Genomic DNA, 13,342 nt, shown 5'->3' with positions numbered 1-13,342 from the left:
GCCAGTGTCCAGAGAAGCATTTTGAGTTATATGGAAGTTTTTATAGAACCATGATAATTTCTTAAGTTTTTAAGTTCCTAGAAGGCAAAGGCAGATCTTCCTATAATATGATAATAGTAATAATAGCAATAGCAACAACAATTATAATAATGACTAACATTTATTAGGTGCTTACTCTGAGTTAGGAACCTTCCTAGAAACTTCTAAGAATCCCTTCAATCCTCACAGTAACCTTAGATGCCATATTTATCTCTGCTTTATAGATGAGGAAACAGGATTACAAAGAGATTAAGTAACTATTCCAAGGCCACACAACTAAGTGGTATAGCCAGGATTCAAACCATAGACAGTTTGGTTCCAGAGCCCTTGCCCTTTGCCATCATATTACATCGTGCATCTGAGTGCTTACGGAAAATTTTCAAACACGTATGACCACCCAGCAAATTAAGAGTCATGAATATATGGATTTCATAGGAAGCAATAGGGGTACAGGCTGCAATAAATCACTGTTGGTTTTTTTTCAATGTTTATTTATTTTTGAGAAAGACAGAGACAGAATGCGAGTGGGTTAGGGGCAGAGAGAGAGAGGGAGGCACAGATTCTGAAGCAGGCTCTAGGCTCCAAGCTGTCAACACAGAGCCCGACGTGGGGCTCGAACTCATGAGCTGTGAGGTCATGACTTTTTTTTCAACGTTTTTTTTTTTTTTTTTTTTTTTTTAATTTATTTTTGGGACAGAGAGAGACAGAGCATGAACGGGGGAGGGGCAGAGAGAGAGGGAGACACAGAATCGGAAACAGGCTCCAGGCTCTGAGCCATCAGCCCAGAGCCGGACGCGGGGCTCGAACTCACGGACCGCGAGATCGTGACCTGGCTGAAGTCGGACGCGTAACCGACTGCGCCACCCAGGCGCCCCAACTGTGAGGTCATGACTTGAGGTGAAGTCAGATGCTCAACCGACTGAGCCACCCAGGTGCCCCTAAATACTGTTTTTATTTGGGACAGACGAAAAAAAAAACAAGCAGTGCAAGTCATAACCAAATCCTGTTCATTATACTTTAACTTATTTGGACAGATCTTAAATTGAATGCAAATCTCCAAATGCCACAGAATGAAGGACTCCTTCTCATAGTACTCATCCATGAGTAGCATTTAAGAGTATTATCTGAGCCTGGGTGAGATTTTATTTGTGGAATTCATATTTGTGCTTGTATCCCATATTTATTTAGTAGTTCTCCTTGCTTGAAATGTCTCCTGAATCAAAGTTCTAATTATGTGTTTCAAGGCCCACTTGTATATCCTGCCACATACTGGTTTGAGCTCTCAGGATCAACTCTGCTTCTCATCCTTGGCACATGACTCCCACCTTTAAGCCCTATACCATTTATCCTTCTCCCCATTCAGCATTGCTATTCCCCTTCTTCAGAATTGTTAAAACTTACACCTTAGGTAAGACTTAGGAAGTCTGCCCTATCCATAACCCTGTAGAAGCTAGATAAAACCAATCATATCCCCAACTAGGCTGTAAAACCCACAGGAGCCAGAACTATAGTTATAATTGTTGTTTCATAACATGCCAGTCTCTGTGATTCAGGCATGGTGCTAAGCAACATGATGCAGTAATTATTTGATACAAGCATACGAGGGATGACCGGGAAGAGTACTGACCCACAAAATTCAAAGTATATGCATGCCCATGAGTAACCATGGTCCAGACATTGTTACTGAATTTCAGGTAAAAAGCCAAATAGAACTTGTCTAAGTTCAGTGGAGGCCAATTAAGATTACTCAAGACTTTTATATGAATAAACATCCTCCAACCAAAAAATAACTGTATTTATTTACATCTGTAAATAAAGTAACTGAGTCTTAGAGAGGATGAGTCAAATTCACAGAGTTAATAAATGGCAAATTCAGGACTTAAACGCAGGTCTGTTTGGCTTCAAAATCCATACTCTTACTATTTTATTAGACAATTTCATTTACTAACTTGTATTCTAATTCTTGGTACATACATGAGTCTTAATAAATGTTGGAAAAAACTTGAAAAGATAACTAAGAGTTAATATATTAGTATTTTTTTACTCTTTTTTAGAAGTTGTATTTACATGCTATTAAAATACATATGTATTCCTGTCCCATTAGGGCATCAGAGCCTCTGTGAGAAGCTCAAGAACCAAATGAGTTGTACACACAGAAAGGGGACTGAAGCACCAAAGAACACAAGGGTCTGAGCATCCTTGCACAAGGGTAGCACTTGACTAGGCAACAAAGAACTATAGGCCCTGCTGGCTGGAGGCACAGAAGAAAGACTGAGGGGGAGGAAGATGGAGCAATGATGATGGATGGCGTTGGAGGGTTCCTGTGTGAGAGTGTGATGGGACATAAGGCAGGTAGGCCCAAGCAACGGAGAGCTTTAAAACCAGGACAGGAAGGGGCACCTGGGTGGCTTAGTCTGTTGGAGCGTCCAAGTCTTGATTTTGGCTCAAGTCATGGGATGGAGCCCTGTGTCGGGCTCTGTGCTGAGCATGGAGCCTGGTTAAGATTCTGTCTCTCTCTCCCCCTCCGTCCCTCTCCCTCACTCATGTACACTCTCTCTAAAATTAAAAAACAAACAAACAAAAAAAAAAAAACACAAAAAAAACCAGGACAGGAATTTGAAAGTTACCTTGTAATTAATAAGTATTTGAGACAATGCTGTTTCAGAAGTACCATGAAGGCACCCATACACCATTATAGAGAACACCATCTAAAAGGAGAAACAGTAAGCCAGGTGTCATCCAAAATTTTATTAAAGAAATACCTTTTAACAAGTTCAAGCCTACAGTTTCCTTTCTTTTGTAACCTGAGCATATGTGAACTCTAGATTTAAATATTTCTTCCATTTTCATAGGAATGCTCCAGAGTCCTTTCTTTATTGTTGTGATTTTGCTTCCGGAGCTGTGGAACTAGTAAAGGTATGCCTCATATTTTCTTTAAAGAGAGCCATGTAAGGATATAATTTATTTGTTGTTGAAGTGATATTTTTTAAATGTTTCAGTGTTATCTGTAACCATTTTTAACTGAGCTTTTACTAATTCTGGGAATCACATCATCACCTGATGCCTAAGATATTACCCTAAAATGATAGAAGTTATTTTGAATTCAAAATAAAGCTGGGGAAAAAAAGGAAAATAAAATGAAATAAAAATGAAGGGACTGGTACACCTAGAAAGGTCAGCAGGTCCTATGAGGTGATCTTATTCATATTTATGTCCCTAGAGCCCTATGCACAGACTGACACATAGTAGGCACTAGTTAAATTGAAACTTTTGAAAGTAAAACAAATTTTGAGAAAGTATATGATACAAATGTAAAATGTCTTGGACTATTTGGAAAACAGTGGGGAGCCTGGGTTTGTTTGACCAATCCCCAAAAGCTAGTAAGCATTACCTTAGCAAAAAGTACTTTTAGGAAATGGGAAAGGAAAGGAAATTCTGCTAACAGAAATGTGTAGTCAATAGATGGAACTTAATTTCTGATAACAAGAGTAATAGTTATTCATGGTAGACATTTTCTAAAATACTAAAAAACCTAAAGAGAAAGATAAAATTCACCTATAATCACACTTCCTAGAGTCCTATGGTGAATTGAGGTTACTGTTTTGGTATATATGCTTCTAGTGTTGTTTTGTACTCAAACTGTGTGCATGTGCATTTGTGTATGTGTGTGTGTGTGTGTGTGTGTGTACTCTAATTTTTTCATTATTTATTTTTTTAAAGTTTATTTATTTAAGTAATCTCTATACCCAACATGGGGCTCGAACTCATGACCCTGAGATCAAGAGCCACATGCTCCACCAACTGAGCCAGCCAAGGCACCCCTGCTCTAATTTTTTGAAAATAACAGCTTTATTGAGATATAGTTCACAGACCATGAAATTCACCATTTTAAAGTTATACAGTTCAGAGGCACCGGAGTGGCTCAGTCAGTTGAGCATCCAACTCTTTTGATTTCAGCTCAGGTCATGATCCCAGGGTTGTGGGATCAAGCCCCGAATTGGGCTCGGAGCCTACTTAAGACTCTCTGTCTCTCTCTCCCTATCCCTCTCTCTCCCTCCCTCTGCCCCTCTCTCCAGCTTGTATGCTCACTCTCTCTCTATCTCTTTCAAAAAATAAAGTATACAATTCAGTGATTTTTAGTATATTTACAGAGTTGTACAGTCATTACTAGTATCTGATTGTGTATTAGAGGATATTTGTATCTTAAGCCAAAGGAGGCATGGACAAGCAGTGGGAGAGAAAACAGGATGATCTCAGTGCCTCCGAAATCACATAGGGTAGGCTTCCAGCAACGCTGCCTCAAAAGCCTGCCCTATTCCACTTTTAAAATTAAAAAGGGATTGTGAAGAATACTTGTTGTTGAGTCCAAGTGCTAGACTTAATTTTTTTATGCCAGCTTGAAATAAGCTAACAGAATATGGAATCTGAAATAAAATGCATTCATATTTACAGAGGGAAGACACTAGGGAGAAATATAAAATTTGACCTCTTTATTTTAAGAAAAATGCTAAAAGTCTGCTAACTGCTTTTTTATTATTATTGTTCCTTTATCATGATAGTTGCACTCATCCTACAGAGCAGCTCAGTGTTGTGCCTTTGTTCATGATGTTTGTGATGAAGATTCACCGTACCCTTTTCCAGATGGGATCCTGGACGTCATTCTCCTTGTCTTTGTGCTCTCTTCTATTCATCCTGACAGGTAACTGAAGACACGAGAAAGGGCAAAGCAAATGTGTAAAGCACCTTTATCAATCGTGGTTTTCAGAACTATCAAAAGTGACAATTCTTAACTTTATTATTTAGTGAACTATACCATATATAACATGCAGCCTTTTAAGTGCAGTTTTTCCTTTCTTCAGACTTTTAGAAAGAAACCGGTCAAACTGCTTCATTAGTGAGCTTTCTATCACTGTCAGAGTGAAGTGAGCATATTCTGGCAAGACACATACCTATTAAAAGTGACAGTGCTTTAAGGAGATTACAAATTCAGAACAGCCTAATAGACTCCCAAGAGGGAAATTGTACTTGGTGATCAGAAACAAACATCTTTCTTTGATTTAGCATCTTACTGAATGTTCGTGAAGAGGTGTGTTGTGAATCTGTTTGGCTTCATACCAGTCTGTCACAAGACTTTAAAAAAACGTGTTTTAGGGGCGCCTGGGTGACTCAGTCGGTTAAGCGTCTGACTTCAGCTCAGGTCATGATCCCACGGTTCGGTTCGTGAGTTCGGGCCTTGCATCAGGCTCTGGGCTGACTGCTCGGAGCCTGGAGCCTGCTTCGGATTCTGTGTCTCCCTCTCTCTCTGCCCCTCCCCCACACGTGCTCTGTCTCTCTCTGCCTCTCAAAAATAAAGAAAACTAATAAAAAAGAATGTGTTTTAAAGAGCCCTCTAGGGAATTAGGGGTACTCAAGATTTGCCAGATTAACCTTGGACCTTTATAATCTAAGGTTGGCCTAATGCCGTCATTTAAATATTTATGACTTCGATTTTTTGTTCACATAGTGTTTTTTTTTAAAGTTTATTTATTTATTTTGAGAGGGACAGAGAGTGGTAGTGGGAGAGGGGCAGAGAGAGAGAGAGAGAGGAGAGAGAGAATCCCAAGCAGGCCCCACACTGTCAGTGCAGAGCCTGACACAGGGCTTGATCCCATGAACCGCGACATCATGACCTGAGCTGAAATTAAGAGTTGGACGCTTAACTGACTGAGCCACTCAGGCGCCCTGTTCACACAATGTTTTGAAACAGTAAACATAGCTTTTGTTCAGAGAGGAAGTAGAAAGACATATTACCAGCTATTAAAATGATCACTTCTGTTAGAATTTTGCCACCTCATGTATATTAAGACACGTGTGGTGTCAAGGGTTGTGCATTTGTAAGTTTTCTTAAAATTGGGTTTTCTGCTCTGGTAGTAGATTTAGCTCCAGGAATGTTCCTCTGCTGGTAGATACAGACTTGATATCAACTACTCTTTGATGAGTGTAACACTTTCCCAAAGAAAGTGGGTTAATGTGTGCGTTTTCCTTTGCAATTATAAAATCATTAAGACCCTTTACGGTCCTTTTACTTCTCATTCAGAGATGAGCTTTTTGGTTGCTTTTTGAAAGACAAATTAAATTTTCAAATAAATCTGAATGAAACATATTTGTACCTGGTGAGATATATCACATTCCATGAAGCTACATTTCCTCCCAGTTTCTATAATCTATGTCTTTCTACTAATCTGGGTAGAATATTGGCATCGTTATTATTCTACCCAGGTACTGGTAGAAAGATGTCATCTATGTATTTTGTCTCATAGTTAAAAGAATGAATAGTTAAAAGGATGGAGTAGGTGGATAGAGAACAAGATTTTCTATTTGACACCTGTAACAGGAAGTGTTTAAATTCCAAATAAGACCACAAAACCACTACTTGAATTTAGTTTAGATAATGTATTTTCTTATGATTTGAACTGAATGTTAAAAAGAAGGGGAAGAAGATGTCTTGGAAGGATTACTGTCATTCTATAGTATGTTCATTCTATGTAATTATTATAAAATAAATTTACATGTATCATGTCCCTAGCCATTTTCTTGCCTAAAATGGTCTAAATGACCTAAAAAAAGGGTGAATGCGTAGAAGGAGGGCAGTAGTAAGTGAAAAGGCAGGACAGTATCTTTAGAGTCATTTGGGACAGTGATATATTTAGCCCTGTGAAAGTTTTGGAAAAGTGTCTTCTTGACAGCTTGGAAAATCCATGCACAAACGAATGGCAAGCGATTCTGCTAGACCTTGAGTCTGGGCATCCTAGCCTAAATGGGAATAAACCACAGGAGGCTACAAAAGAAGAGCTAACTGTCCTTATCATTAAAATAAAATACAGTATAATATGTTTACCACAGATCCAAGCAGAGAGTAGGTAGTCAATAAACACTCCTTTTTAAAATCTCTTCTTCCTTTTCCTCACCCTCCAACTAGAGGTAGATGAGGATAGCAGAGTTGGCCTGAGTGGAATAAAGAAAGAAAAGGAGCCTTCACCCATTATTGTCTTGTCCATCTCCCCCAGCCCTCTCCCACCGACAGTTCTCAGGAAGTGGCTCTGGAAGTTGGCGCTGAGCCAAGCAAGATGGGATGATGAAGAAAAGCAGCTCCCCACCCTTGCCTTTACTCACAACCCCAGACATTAAAGGATAATTGGGAAGAAAGGATTTGCAGACGGAGATGGCTGTATTTGGCCCTTTGTTTTTCTGCATCTTTGTTTCATGCTTGTTTTAGTAATCGTTGCAGAAAGATATTTTTCTCAGTACATAAAACATTTCTTCTGAAAGTGGATATTTTAAGGATTAGATACAGTTTTCTTTAATTGCCAAAGCCTAAGGCCATAAGCACAGTGTGAAAATAACCTGTAATAAAATAAACAAGGAAAAATATTTTTCTTTTTTCCCTTTCATGTACTTATGTTCCAGTTTTTTAAAAGAGCATTTCATCTAATTATGCCACCTCTTTCTGTTATATTTCTGTCTTGTTTTCATAGTTACTTTAATTTCCTCACTACTTCCTTCGAAACCTGACATAAATCTGGCTTTTCACTCCATTATTCCACTGAACAGTGTTTTAACTGGAAGGATTTACAGATTATCTAATCTAAAACCCTCATTTTTAAAATAAGAAAAATCTAGAAGCTTTAAGTAGCATGGATGAAGCAGAGATGGGGAGGACTTAGCACACAGGCTGCCATTTACCATTCTCTGCTCAGGGCAGACACTGATAACTGATTTTGTACACTGATTGTCATTCCCAGTGAGCCCTAAGAGCCCTTCTCAATAGAGCTCTGTAGGCAGCCAATGTCAGTCACTTGGCATTAATATGAGATCTGAAATCTTTGCCATCTCTGGCCCATAATCACACATAAGACCATAAACTTAACCAAAAACATTAAGTCAAGAGCAGTCACAAGGGGTCATATTTGATTGAGAGCCAAATGAAAAGAATAAATAATAAAAGAAAGAAAGTAAAGGCTTCCCAGTATTGAGCTGGGGGTGGAGTGTGAATAGAATTTAAATAGGCAGAAAGTAAGAAGGAGAGAATTCTTTGAGGGGAAACCATGTGAACAAAGGCATGGACTGCTTCAGAGCCAAGCATATAACAGTTTGGCGAGAGTTGATGCTTCACATTGAGAAGTAATGGTAAAGATGTTAGAGAGATTGAGACCAGTTGTAGGAGATCTCAAGGGCCCAACTAAGAAATTAAGATTTTATCCTATGGGTTAAAATCATGAACATTTTTGAGCAAAGGGATGATTTGACAAAACCATCATTTTAAGCGGAATAATTCATCAGTAATATACAGGAAGACTTAACAAGGGGAATAATAAAGCATGTTAAGAAGTAGTGTGTTTTCAGGCCTAAGGAGGTAGAAGTTTGTACTAAAGGAGCACCAAAGGGAAACAAGAAAAGAGAAAAAAGCCATCAGTTAAAAAAAGAACACCTAGAATTGGATGACTAGATGGTTATGGGGAGGTTAGTGGAAGAGGAGAAAAAGGAAAGGGGTTAAGGATGTCTCTGAGGTGTTAACACTTTGATGAATGATGGTACCTATGAACTAAATAAAGGAGAAGGAGCTAGTCTGGGAGGAAAGATGATCTCTGTTTAGACATGTGCAATTTGGAATAGCTCTACAATATTTTTTTATCTTCAAGGAAAATGAAGCAACTTCAGTGTTTATCTGCCTTGGTACTACCTTAACTTGATGTAAATATCAGGAGCCATCTGTGGTTTTGCAGGGCAGCTTTGACATCATATATCAAGCTCTCTGAAGTCACCACTCTTGTCATTTGGGTGATTACTTGATACTCTAGGCCTTTTGATTCTTATCATTTAGCAAGTTGGTACCCTTTTTCCTTTCTATACAAAATATATATATTTTTGTTGCCCTTATTTTTGTGGGTTAGATTTTTTGGCCCCATCGAGCTTTCCTTATTTTATCTCTAAGAAGGTTAGGATGTGGCATGTAAAACAAGATTTCTGTAAACAGTGTCTTGCTTTGTTTTCAAAGGATGCAAGGTGTTATAAACCGACTGTCCAAGTTACTGAAGCCTGGGGGAATGCTGCTATTTCGGGACTATGGAAGATATGATAAGACTCAGCTTCGTTTTAAAAGGGGTATATTCAGTTTGGAGTTATTTTCATGTGTTTTAAAGAATGCTTTGTTTATATTTTATTTCAAGTTTTTGTTTGTTTTGTTTGAAGGAATACTAGGTTTCTCTGATCGCAGTTATTTTTTTTAGGGCATTGCTTATCTGAAAATTTTTATGTGCGAGGAGATGGTACCAGAGCATATTTCTTTACGAAAGGTATGCTTATCTATAAGGGGAAATAATTAGCTGTAAAAAAAAAACCTCTTCGGTTAGTCTGTCACCACACTGTAGCTGTTCTACATGAAAGCTTGAAAATGGCCTTTTTGCCTTTTAATCTTTTCCCAGCTGAAACTGCTTTAAAAGAATCACTTGTTTCATCTTATACCCAAATGAAGATGTAGTCTGTTCCATTTTGGAAGTACTGTTAGCCCAGATATGAAGAAGCTGATGACATACCACAGCCAAAGGAGGGAATTTGATTTTAAGAGTCCATAGAAAATTACTTGTCTCTTGTCAATTTCTCCTTTAAAAAAAAAAAAAAAAACTTTTAAAATGAATTCTGCATGCAAGGATTTTCTCCAAACTTATGTGAGCACTTTTAAAATGTGCCATTTGGGGGGCGCCTGGGTGGCGCAGTCGGTTAAGCGTCCGACTTCAGCCAGGTCACGATCTCGCGGTCCGTGAGTTCGAGCCCCGCGTCAGGCTCTGGGCTGATGGCTCAGAGCCTGGAGCCTGTTTCCAATTCTGTGTCTCCCTCTCTCTCTGCCCCTCCCCCGTTCATGCTCTGTCTCTCCCTGTCCCAAAAATAAATAAACGTTGAAAAAAAAAAATTTTAAAATGTGCCATTTGGGGTCTCTGCAAACTAACAAAAACTCAGAACAGAGGGCACCTTTCAAAATATTTAAATTTGCAACCAGTAGTAAGTAATGTATATCTATTTATGCCTGCTATGTTAAACTGTGTATATTGGTATATTTCTGTGAAGTAGAAGAAACCTATTTGGTTTCACAGGTTTCCTTAACTAATTTGTACTAGAGAGTTTCTTGGTTTAAATGAAATTTAGATGGTCAGTCATTCCATTGTTCTTGACTGTCTCCTTTTCCCCCCACCAAGCCCCAGTCACATATACATTTGATTGCCACTTTTGTCTCAACAGGGGAAGTCCACACTATGTTCTGCAAGGCTGGGTTAGATGAGAAGCAAAATCTGGTTGATCGTCGCTTACAAGTTAATAGGAAAAAACAAGTGAAAATGCACCGAGTGTGGGTTCAAGGCAAATTCCAGAAACCATTACACTTGACTCAAAAACCCTCCAAATTGGTATCACCACTCCTTTCTCATGGCTGAGTTATGTATCATGTTAAGGTACAAACCAGAGGATTACACTATTCAAAGACTTCTGTAAATCTTTCATTTTTGAAAGGGAAGACAAGAGAATTTGTATATCCTGCTGTTTATCATGGGTGAGCTCTTTTGTTCATTTTAAGCACTGGTAAATGATTTGGAAGAGTATATCATATTCTGTGCTCAAGCTTGTTTGGGTTTATTGTGTCTAACCATTTTGTTTGTTCTTTGAATTTTATAAGCATTCAGTTAAATGACTGATATAAGTCAGATGATTCTGAGAAACTATACCCTGCCATTTTTTAGAAGTGGGAAAAAAACATCTATTTATACATTAGTCTAACACAGTTAAATTCTCTTCCTCTCTTATCTGATAACGGAAAGGCAGCTCTCCTCATTTCCTTGGCCAGTCACAAAACCAAGACTAAGGTGTTTGTTTTGTTGTTGACTGTTTTTTCCCAAAACTCTTTTTTTTTTTTTTTTTTGATTCAGAAACTAATGTCTGAAATAGAATGTTAGTTTCTCTTTCCTTTCCTAAAATTGGGGAAGTATGACCCAAGCTAACATTATTTTCAGGCTATTCTTAGACATACAAGTTGTAATCTCTCTTTAAGACAACTGCTATACATGAGAAAATTCTTAAATTGTAGCAATTAAAAATTTATTTACCACCTTGCCTCAAAAAGGGTATAAGTTGGCTTTCAAATTGTACTTTGTAAAAACAGAGTTTCTAAGATTGGTTTTTCGTTTTGTTATACAACATCTACTGGGTACTTACATTGTGCAAAATTGTATGGAGTAATACAACAAAGACTCAGTCCTGTCTTCAGGGAGCATAAATAGGATCTGGCTGGCAAAGAAAAATGTGCACATCCCAAGCCTCTCAATCACAATCTCTGATAATATATGAACAGGTACTCAAATAGGGAACTTATCAGCTAGTGGACTTTGGTTATGAGCCACAGAAATCTGGAAGAAATGGATAGTCTCTTGAAGGACCACCATGGGAAAAATTTAGTTCCCACTGTTTTTTCCTTTTTGAATTCACTTAAAATTCAGTTTTCTGTAAGAATGTGATTGGTCCCACTTGGGTCATGGATTCATCTCTTGACAGGTTGGGGCAGGGTGGCTTCATTGACAATGCAACTGAATGTATGGAGTGGAGAAAAGTTCCTCAAAGGAGAATGAAGACCCTGTTATCAAAAAAAGAGAAGAGGGATGCTGCCTAGTCATAAACATGTCACATAGTAGTGGTAGCAGCAGCAATAGTGGTTCCAAAGAGAGAGAAAGATTAGCTGGTGGGAAGAAAAGGGGAAGTATCAGCATTCTGGGGGAGGTGGGTGTCAGGCTAGTCCTTGAACATGTGCTCTCAGAAGATGATGAAAGACAAGTGTGTTTGGTATGGACCATTCGAGATGAGGAATCATGGACAGAAGATAGGGAGGTCAGCTTATAGACAGCTTTGAATAGAAGAGCACATTTTGGGGGGGCGCTTGGGTGGCTCAGTCAGTTAAGCATCCAACTCTTGATTTCTACTCAGGTTATGATCTCACGGTTTGTGGGATGGAGCCCCCATGTCAGGCTCTGTGCTGACAGCACGGAGCCTGCACGGAGCCTGCTTGAGATTCTCTCTTTCTGCCCCTCCCCTGCTTGCACTCACTCTCTGTCTCTCTCAAAATAAATAAATTAAAAAAAAAAGGTGGGGGGGGACACATTGGGTTCTAGTCTCTGGATTGGAGCGATCTGAAGTTTGTTTCTTTGTTTCTGTTTTATCCTACTGATAGCATGTTATGAATATATTTAGAGAGATTAGGGCATCTTATGTAGAATGGAATGCAGTGAGGTCAGACGTGGGAGCAAGGAGGATCACAAGCTTTTTGCATATACTTGCCTTGGTAGCAATTCCTCAGAAGTACAATATTAAGGTTTCTGTTTAAATATGCTTCCGTCTGGGGCGCCTGGGTGGCGCAGTCGGTTGGGCGTCCGACTTCAGCCAGGTCACGATCTCGCGGTCCGGGAGTTCGAGCCCCGCGTCAGGCTCTGGGCTGATGGCTCAGAGCCTGGAGCCTGTTTCCGATTCTGTGTCTCCCTCTCTCTCTGCCCCTCCCCCGTTCATGCTCTGTCTCTCTCTGTCCCAGAAATAAATAAACGTTGAAAAAAAAAAAATTAAAATAAATAAATAAATATGCTTCCGTCAATAATCCAAAAGTTGAAATTTGCCTGAGACTCTTCACTCTGTTGTATTTCATAATTAAAGTGTACATTTAAAGCCAAACTAATGAACGTATTACATACAACAAGGGCAGTTAGATAAGTTAATGTTGCTATGGGAACCCCAGTAGATCTTCTTGTGTCTCAATTTAAAAATCATGGCCTAAGGTGGTTTTAAAAACAACAGAAGATAAAATCATTCTCACATCCTCACACATGTAAATCATACTCTCTCTCTCTCTCTCTCTCTCTCTCTCTCTCTCAGTCCTAAATAGCAGATTCAAGCCAGGCTTTTGACTGGCACAGTAAAATTCAGCTTTGTGTCTTTCTATAATGTATTATAGCATGTAGTTAACCTTTAGAAACTTCAAAAATACATCAACCAAATTTGGACTGTGAGACACAAACTGGGCTCTTTTGGGCTCCGTCTAGCATAGACCTCTTAATCCACATGGCTGCTCAATAGGTCATTTCTACCAGTGTCTTCTGCTTGTCTGGTCAGTCTTTCTCTTGCTTAGCCCACCTAAATCAGCCCCCTACTTAAAGTTGCTGCTAGACAAAATAACAGATTTTTGGCAGAGGGAAAAAAAAAAGAGGGGGGGTAACCTTTTGCCTATAGATAATAAAAAATC

General features: G+C 38.9%; 1 protein-coding gene across 1 annotated transcript in view; it reads left to right on the top strand.

Annotated features, from left to right (window-relative positions):
• Window positions 1–12,049, top strand: part of METTL8 (methyltransferase like 8) — an 87,441-nt gene extending 75,392 nt beyond the window's left edge. Inside the window, exons 6-10 of the mRNA XM_030326228.1 lie at window positions 2,892–2,955; window positions 4,599–4,738; window positions 9,074–9,180; window positions 9,306–9,371; window positions 10,312–12,049. Of these exons, the coding sequence (XP_030182088.1) occupies window positions 2,892–2,955; window positions 4,599–4,738; window positions 9,074–9,180; window positions 9,306–9,371; window positions 10,312–10,502 (568 nt within the window). The 3' untranslated portion in view covers window positions 10,503–12,049. The remainder of the gene's footprint in view (window positions 1–2,891; window positions 2,956–4,598; window positions 4,739–9,073; window positions 9,181–9,305; window positions 9,372–10,311) is intronic.
• The last annotated feature ends 1,293 nt before the right edge of the window (window positions 12,050–13,342 follow it).

This window comes from Lynx canadensis, chromosome C1 (assembly GCF_007474595.2).
Source record: "Lynx canadensis isolate LIC74 chromosome C1, mLynCan4.pri.v2, whole genome shotgun sequence".
Classification (NCBI taxonomy): domain Eukaryota; kingdom Metazoa; phylum Chordata; class Mammalia; order Carnivora; family Felidae; genus Lynx; species Lynx canadensis.
This window is presented reverse-complemented; position numbering and strand designations above follow the sequence as displayed.